Here is a 7984-nt window from a genome sequence, read left to right as displayed (position 1 = left end):
GGAGTTGCTGAAAAATCCTTGAGAGACAACGCAGTCATCAGTCACAGCCAGTGAGGGTTCACAGGGGGAAGGTCCTGCTTAATCTGCTTAATCCCCGTTTGTGACAAGCTCAGGCATCGATTCCACAGAGTCACAGAATGGTTCAGGCTGGAAGGGACCACAGTGGCTCATCTGGTGCCACCTCCCTGCTCAGGCAGGGTCATCCCAGAGCACAGGGCACAGGGCTGTGTCCAGACGGTTCTGGAATATCTCCAGTAACGGACACCCCACTCCCTCTCTGGGCAGCCTGTTCAGTGCACAAGAAAGTTTTTCATCGTGTTCATTTGGACCTCCCTGGGCTCAGTCCCTGCCCGTGGCTCTGGTGCCATCGCTGAATCCCACGGAGCAGAGCCTGGGCCCTGCCCTGAGCCCTCCCTGCACACAGGGACACCCAGGGCTGAGGGCCCCTCGAGGCTGGGGCTCCTCTCGAGGCTGAGCAGCCCCAGCTCCCGCAGCCTGTCCTGGGCATGGAGATGCTCCAGGCCCTTCAGCCTCCACTGGACCTGCTCCAAGAGCTCCATATCCCTCCTGTCCTGAGAAGCCCAGAACTGGACACAGCATTCCAGATGTGCCTCACAAGCTGAGCAGAGGGGCACGATCCCCTCCCCTCACACCTGCCAGGAACCCCCACCTTGGCCCCAGAGCATACAGCTGGTCAGGAACAGTTGGTGTCACCCTCTTCTCCACAGAGCCGCTGCCCAGCAGGGCAGCCCCAGCCCGGGGTTCCTGCCTGGGGTTGTTCCTCCCCACATGCAGGACCCTGCTCTGGCCTGTGTTGAATTTCAGAAGGTTCCTCTCTGCCCCTCTCCCATTGTCGAGGCTCCTCTGAAGGGCCACACAACCCTCTGAGGTATCAGCCACTCTTCCCAGCTCTGTGTCAGTCATCTTTGTGTGACCAAGGGAGGACAGCCGATGTGGTGGTTTGGGGTTTCAGCAGCTGTTGATACCATCTCTCACACTCTCTTGGATACACTGTCCCTCACACAGCTCCACGAGTACCCCTGCACATGGTGAGCAGCTGGTGACAGGTCAAGCTCAAAGAGTTGCAGTAAATGGGGCCACATCAGGGCAGCCACCAGTGGGGTTATTCAAGGGCTGGTGCTCTTAAGTGTTTTTATAAATCATCCAGATTCAGGAATTTAACATGCATTAAGTAGGTTTGCCAACAACAGTGAACTGGGAGGGGCTGTGGAGTCCCTGGAGGGCCCTGACAGGGAGCTGGGCAGTCACAACCCGTGTGAAATTCAACAGCAGCAAGTGCTGGGTTCTGCATCTGGGACAGGGTTGGATGCACAGTTTGGGGGATGAGAGCAGCAAACAGACCTGGGGGTTGATGGCAAGTTCAACAGGAGCCATCAGTGGTGGCCAAAAGGGCCATCTGTATGCTGGGTTACAGCTGGGCTGAGGGAGGGGATTGTCCTGCTCTGCACTGGGGCTGGAGCTCTGTGCTCCCACTAACAGTGCTGGGAGCAAAACTGTGGAGAGAACAGGCCAAAAGCCATTTCCCAACCCATAAAAATTTTAACCCTCTTCCATTTTCAAATACTCTGTGTTTGGCTGACACTACCAGCTCAGACCTAACTCCTCAGCAAATGCACTGCTCAAAATCCAGGGCAAAGCCCCAGGAGCAGAAACCAGGGTCTGGCATGGGGTTGGCATCCAGCCAAGAGGATGGTGCAGGGCTCTTTCCAGTGGTGCCCAGCAACAGGGTGAGGAACAACAGCCAGAAACTAAAACACAAGAAGCCCCACTTCAACATGAGGAAGAATTTCTTTACACTAAGGGTGGCAAAGCATGGGAGCAGGTGCCCAGGGAGGGCATGGAGCTCTGGAGACATTCCATACCCACCTGGACACATTCCTGTGACAGCTGCTCCAGGTGACCCTGCTGTGACAGGCAACTGGATGATCTCCAGGGATCCTTTCCAACCCTGGCTGTTCTGGGATTTTGTGAGTCCTGCAGGAGCACAGACCCTGCCGATTCTGCTGCCACGAGCGTGTGGGGCTGCAGCAGCAGCCTGGCTCCACTGAACATCACCCCAGCCAGACTTCTGGTTCAGTGGGAAGCACAAGAGCCCTGCACAGAGACAAGGGCATCTCTGCTGCCTTCACCTCCTCCAGCTCTGACACACAACTGCTGCAGCCAAAACTTCCCCTCCACGCTGCTGCCCAGGCTGTTTTTGACAAGCACCTGCAGCTTCCTGCCTTCAAGGGCCCCAAGAGGAACAACAGACAGCTTCTACTTTTATTATTACAGTTTAACACAGTCTTGGACAGAGGAGAAGCAGCAGGAACCAACATGCAAAGCAATTCAAAGTCCCCGGGGGCTCGAGGAAGACCACCCACAGCTCAGCTCCTGTACCTGCTCCCAGCAGTGTCTCTGGGGGCCCTTTCCCTCCAGCTGCTGCTCTGTTGTGCCCCAGAGCGGGACGAGGTCATGGCAGACACCAAACCTACACACACAGAGAGGAGAGGACTGGCCTGGGATTGTGTCTCGATGAGTCAGGTCCGTTGTCTGACTGGAGTTCAGTGAGCTTTGAAACTGGGAGGGCAAATTAAATCTCGTCTGTGTAGACAGGGAGAAGAGGGATCCCTTCAGGAAGAGGCAATGGCAGGAGATGAAGCTCAGGTATTTCTGAGCTTCCTGTGTCAGAGCTGGCAGCTTTTGGCACCAACAGCTCTTCTCAATGCATTTATTAAACAACAAATGTGACCTTCCTCCCACTCGCTTCACGCCTCGGTCTTCACCAGCGTCTTCTTGTGCAGCCCTGCTGCAGCCAGACTCCGAGTTCAGCCAAGTGGACAAGTTCCAGGAACAAACGGCATCTGTCAGGTATTTAGAGCTGGACACAGGTGCCTGGAGAAGGCCCTGAGGCAGGAGGAGCCTTGGCTGAGGCAGCTGGGGAAAGCCCCACTCACTGAAGGGAGACCCCCACCCCTGTCCCACTCAGCCCCCAGCACAGAGCAGCACTGGGGGTGACTTTACTCTGCCCCCCAAGAGTTGCCCTCATTCCTCAGCACCCACAAAGCTGAGGACCCAGAGGGACAGGCTTTTAGGGCACAGGCCAAACTCATCCTGCACACAGGAAAGCCCTGGGGATCTCGTTCCCTTGGTTTAACCGTGTCCCTGTCATGGCAGGATTCCATGTCACTGTCACTGTCCCTGTCCTTATGCTCTGGTGAGGCTGCACAGGGAGCTCAGACACAGCTCTGAGGAGCTGGGTCGCCCAGGGACAGCTCACAGGTAGTGTCCAGCCTATTACAAACTGGTTTCCAGATACCCTCCCAGCAGGAAAGCTCCACTGGAAGCTCTGAGGGGGACAAGGAAGATCTTGGGATCTCCCAGAGCTCAGTGCCACTCCCCTCACTCATCCTTCCTGAGCCCCAGATCCACAAATCCTCTGCCTCCCTCTCCCCCTTCTATTCCTGTGGCTGCCCCAGTGCTGCTGCTTCTCGTCACTCACCACGGAGGGACAGTGTGGTGTCAGGCTGGGTCAGGGCTGTGCAGCCCCAGAGAACCAGAGCACACCTGGAGGAGCTGCTTCCCACAGCCCAGGAACCAGAGCCCGAGGAATTGTGCGTTTAACAGCATTTGGAGAATCTTCCTACCATGGACTCACTCATCATGTCTGAAACTGGGTGAGCTTGTGCCAGCTCCAGCACGCAGAGCTCTCACCAAGGGAGAGAGGATTGTCCCATCCTTCATTCCTTGTCTCGGAATGAGCTCTAAAATGAGAATTTGCCCCCTTATCCTACAGCAGTCCAATTCTTTAAAAGCCTTTGGTGAAAAGCCTTCTAGAAATGCAGGTAAATTGTCAAGCCTGTCACCTTGTGATCAGCACCTCTCCCAGCAGCAGGCAAAATGCTTTCTCCTGCTCCAGGCAGGGATGAGAACACCCAGGAATGGGCCAAGAGCCCAAGTTTTACTTCAGTGAATCAGCTTGAGCTACTTGGGATTTAAGATGCTGCAGCAAACAGAGCAACAATACCAACTACCTACTAGAGCAGAGAGAGAGGAAAAAAGAAACAGCTCCCCTTGACAGGAGCTGAACCACAGAGTTCCACACACAGCCCAGCTCCCAGGATCCCACAGGCAGAACAGGAATCCCACAGCAGGATCTGCAGCCAGCCCCAGCAGCTGCCATGAAATGGATGGACATGTCCTGTGGCCCAGCAGGAAGATGTACTTCCCTTGGGATTCCTCCTCACTCGTAGATCCAGTGTGCAGCTGTGTCCTCCCAGCACGGCAGCTCCTCCGGGCGGAACCAGAGCGAGATCTCCTGCTGGGCGCTCTCCACTGAGTCACTGCCGTGGATCACATTCCTGTGGGCAAGGAGAAAGGGAGCAGCTGGCACCAAGCTGAGAAAGGTGGGAGAGGGATGTTGGAAAATTCCCCCTTGACCAATTTACTTAAACTGATGGAGCCAGTCTTACCCCACGATATCCCTTCCTGTCACACACCCCTCATCCTTCCAGAAGTGCCAGTTCCCAGCACTCCTTCCTCCCATGCTGAGGAGTCATTTCTTTGCTACAGGAGGAGCTGCAAGTGGCTGTAGGTCTGGGATTTGCAGTTTTTATGTCAGTGATTCCAGCTGTGCCTCCAGATTTTCCCCATTCCAGCAAAGCAGGTTTGGTATCAGACACCAGGGAACAAGAGATCTAAGGCAGGATCAGTAAGAGCCCTGTCTACCACAAGCCAGGCTGGGGCCACCCAAGGTCACCACCCATGGATCTTCACCTACTCCCACGAAAGGACTGAGTGGGCACCTCCCTCTTCACAGCCTCACAGTCCCAATTACCACAGGAAAACAGGCAAACTCCACCTGCTTTCAACAGAGGACTCAGGAGGAAGGAAAGACACAACCCAGGCTCTTCCTCCTACTAAAGCCAACCCCGGGAATCAGAGCTCAGCTCTGGTCTGAGCATAGAAGGGACAACTTCTGCTCTGGGAATGCAGACTCATATGGCTCAAGCAGGCCTGGCACAGGAATGCCTGGACAGGATGCCCTGAAGCACTGAGGGAAAAAAAGTCAAAGCTCTCACTTGCTGACTTCAACACAGAAGTCCCCTCGGATGGTGCCAGGCCTGGATTCAGCTGGATTGGTCTCCCCAATCATGGTGCGAACTGTCTTCACCACATCCAGGCCCTGCCAGACCTACGGGAGAGCAAAACCAGGATCAGCTTCCACAACTGCCCCAGCAGGTCACATCTGTCCTCTGAATTCCCCACTGGATCCTGGGAGAGAGACAGGAACAGGTCTCTCCAAATTATTCCTCCAAAGTTGATTTTGGAAAATAATCCAAATTGTGTGTGGATTTCTCCCTATCCCTGGAAGCACTCAAGGCCAGGCTGCACGGGGCTTGGAGCAACCTGGGGTAGTGGAAGGTGTCCCTGCCCATGGCAAGGGGTGGAACAAGACTTTCAAGGTCCCTTCCAACCCAAACCATTCCATGATTTAATTTACAATGGAAAACATCCCTGAAGTTCAGTACAGCTTCAAGAAACCCTCTGAGGGGAGATACCACCTTGCTTCCACTGTGCCAACAGCCACTGCTGCTCACACCTGGCACTTCATCCCTGTTCCTCGGTCCAGGGGCCCTGGCCAGCACTCACCATGGCCACGATGGGCCCGGAGCTCATGTACTTCACCAGGCGGCCGTAGAAGGGACGGTCCCGCAGGGCGATGTAGTGTTCCTTCAGCAGCTCCTCCGAGGCCTGCACAGAGCACAGAGCTTAGTCTGCTCCCACACACGGCGATCTGGGCAAGGGCTGCACCTCAGGGATGCAGGGAATTAAGAGAATTAAGCTCTTGCACAGATGCTCAGTTTCAGGAGTAGCCTGACACAGACAGGAGCTTCCAGGTCAGAGCAGCAACACCTGCCAGCTTACAGTGACAGCCCTGGAGCACGGGCACAGCCAAGGGCAGACATGCTCCCCAAAGCTGGAACCAGCCCTCCTGGTACCAACACTCCTCTGAGCTGTGAGGATTTGGAGCTGGAATGACACCGGCAGGCTGCACAGGCCAGACGACAGCAGAACCCCCAGCAGTTACCATCACAGCCTGAGGAGCTGCAGGGATCCCCAGCCTGGGTGGGCCCGGCCGCTCACCTGCAGCAGCTTCATCCCCACCAACTGCAGCCCCTTCCTCTCGAAGCGCCGGATGATCTCCCCGACCAGGTGCCGCTGGACCCCGTCCGGTTTGATGGCCACGAAGGTTCGTTCATTGACCCCGCCGAAGGCTGCAGGGAGAGGGCAGAGGTCTGAGGGGGGGGATGAGACGCCTCCGGGCTTTCAGCCAAGCGGGCACAGGGGCGTCCCAGGCCCTCAGCCGTGGGGACACGGGGGGGTTCCCAGGATCCCGCAGAGGAGGGCAGGGCGCGGAGATGGGGGGAGGCCTGGCCTGGGCCCTCAGCCGCGAAGCCTCTCCCGGGGAAGGGAGGTCCCTGTCCCTCAGGCACCAGGGGAATGGGAGTCCCTGGTCCTCAGACACAGGGCCGGGGGTCCCGTTCCGTTCCGTACCGCTGTGGAAGAGGCCGGCGAAGAGCCCCAGCACCAGGCAGATCATGGCGGCAGCGCTCTTAAAGGGGCCGAGCTCCCCCCGCACTGTCACCGCCCCCCGCGGAACCATCGAGCCGGGGCCGCGGAGCGGCGGGGCCGAGAGACCGGGAACAGCACGTTCCCATGGCAACGGGCGGGGCCTGGTGCCCGCCGGGGTCGGGGGGCCCCGGGGAGCGATGGCGGCGGGGGGGGAGCGGTGGGAGCAAGCTCCCCCTGTGCGGGGTGTCCCAGCCGCGGCCTTCTTGCTGCCGCCCCTGAGCTCCCCTGTGCCGCTGGCCCGGCCACAGCGTCCCGGGTGCTCATGAGACTGTTTTGCCTTGGCTGTCTCTGTCGTTGCGGTCGTGACCGCACACGAGTCGTGGTTAGACTAGTCCGGTGGTACCTGAGCAGCCTCTCTATCTCGGGCAGGCCCAGGCTGGCACCTCTGGAAGAGCTGAGCGCCCCCGGGCCGTGCTGCAGGAGCAGAAGGGCAGAGCTGCAGCCCCGCAGAGCTGAGGGAGCTCCTCTGTACAGAGCACGTGTTGCTGATTGAATTTTGGGGTGTAGGATCCCGGCTGTTAACCTGCTCTGGAACTCCAGGGCTCCATTTCCTGCTCTCAGGAACTCACCTCTTGGTTCAGCTCCCTTCAAGATTAGCCTCTGGAAATACCAGCACATGAAATACCTTCTCCAGGTGCCCTGTGGAGGGCTGGATTTGCTGCCAGAGCTGTTCCAGGTGCCTCATGGAGTGCTGGGTCTGCTCCCAACCTGCTTCTTCTGTTCAGAGACAGTGTTCTGCTCGCTTTCCTCTGTTCAGACCTTGGCTGGGACAAGCAGGGATCTGTCTCCAAAGAGCAGGGACCCAGCTGCTTTATCCAACATAGTTTTGAGTAAATTATTCCCGCGTTTGTACGAGTAAATAATCAGCGGTTGTATCCTGGAGGTCCGGAGCACGGCTTTGCCTGAGGAAAGTTGTCCCTGTTTGCTCCAGCACAGCCGTGCTGTGGTGGTTATCATTCCGCCGACGGAAAAGTCTTTGTAGGATGAGCACTGCCCGTTGTGGGGTGGTGGGCACGGCTCGGGAGCTGAGGGCGGTGCCAGAGGCTTTTCCCTGCTGTTCCCGGGAGCGCCGGTGCCGGCAGAGGGAGCGCAGGCAGCGCGGAGGAGCTCCCAGCCTTCAGCCAGCCCTCGGCATCCCAAAGTCCATCCCGTCCCGGGCACTCCCGTGGGCGACGCTTCCCTAAAACAATGCTGGAATTTTAAGGTGGACAAGCAGCGTGTTGTCAGCCCTTCCCTTGTGTTCTTAGGGACAGCCGGGCGATTTTGTTGGAACGTGTCAAACAAATCCTGTCTGGAGCGGGTGTCTGTGAAAGGAAACAGCCCTCACGCGGTTTGGAAAGGTTGCAGA

General features: G+C 57.4%; 1 protein-coding gene across 1 annotated transcript; it reads right to left on the bottom strand.

The window, feature by feature from the left end:
* Window positions 1–2312: 2312 nt before the first annotated feature.
* On the bottom strand, window positions 2313–6667 carry NME3 (NME/NM23 nucleoside diphosphate kinase 3; the record flags this gene model as incomplete). The annotated part of the gene is made up of 5 exons (XM_082291962.1): window positions 2313–4361; window positions 5082–5194; window positions 5653–5754; window positions 6148–6278; window positions 6559–6667. 5 exons carry the CDS (start codon window positions 6665–6667, stop codon window positions 4244–4246), a joined length of 573 nt encoding a protein of 190 aa, XP_082148088.1. The 3' UTR covers window positions 2313–4243.
* Window positions 6668–7984: the final 1317 nt, after the last annotated feature.

This window comes from Coloeus monedula (assembly GCF_965178545.1).
Source record: "Coloeus monedula genome assembly, chromosome: 16".
NCBI lineage: Eukaryota > Metazoa > Chordata > Aves > Passeriformes > Corvidae > Coloeus > Coloeus monedula.
This window is presented reverse-complemented; position numbering and strand designations above follow the sequence as displayed.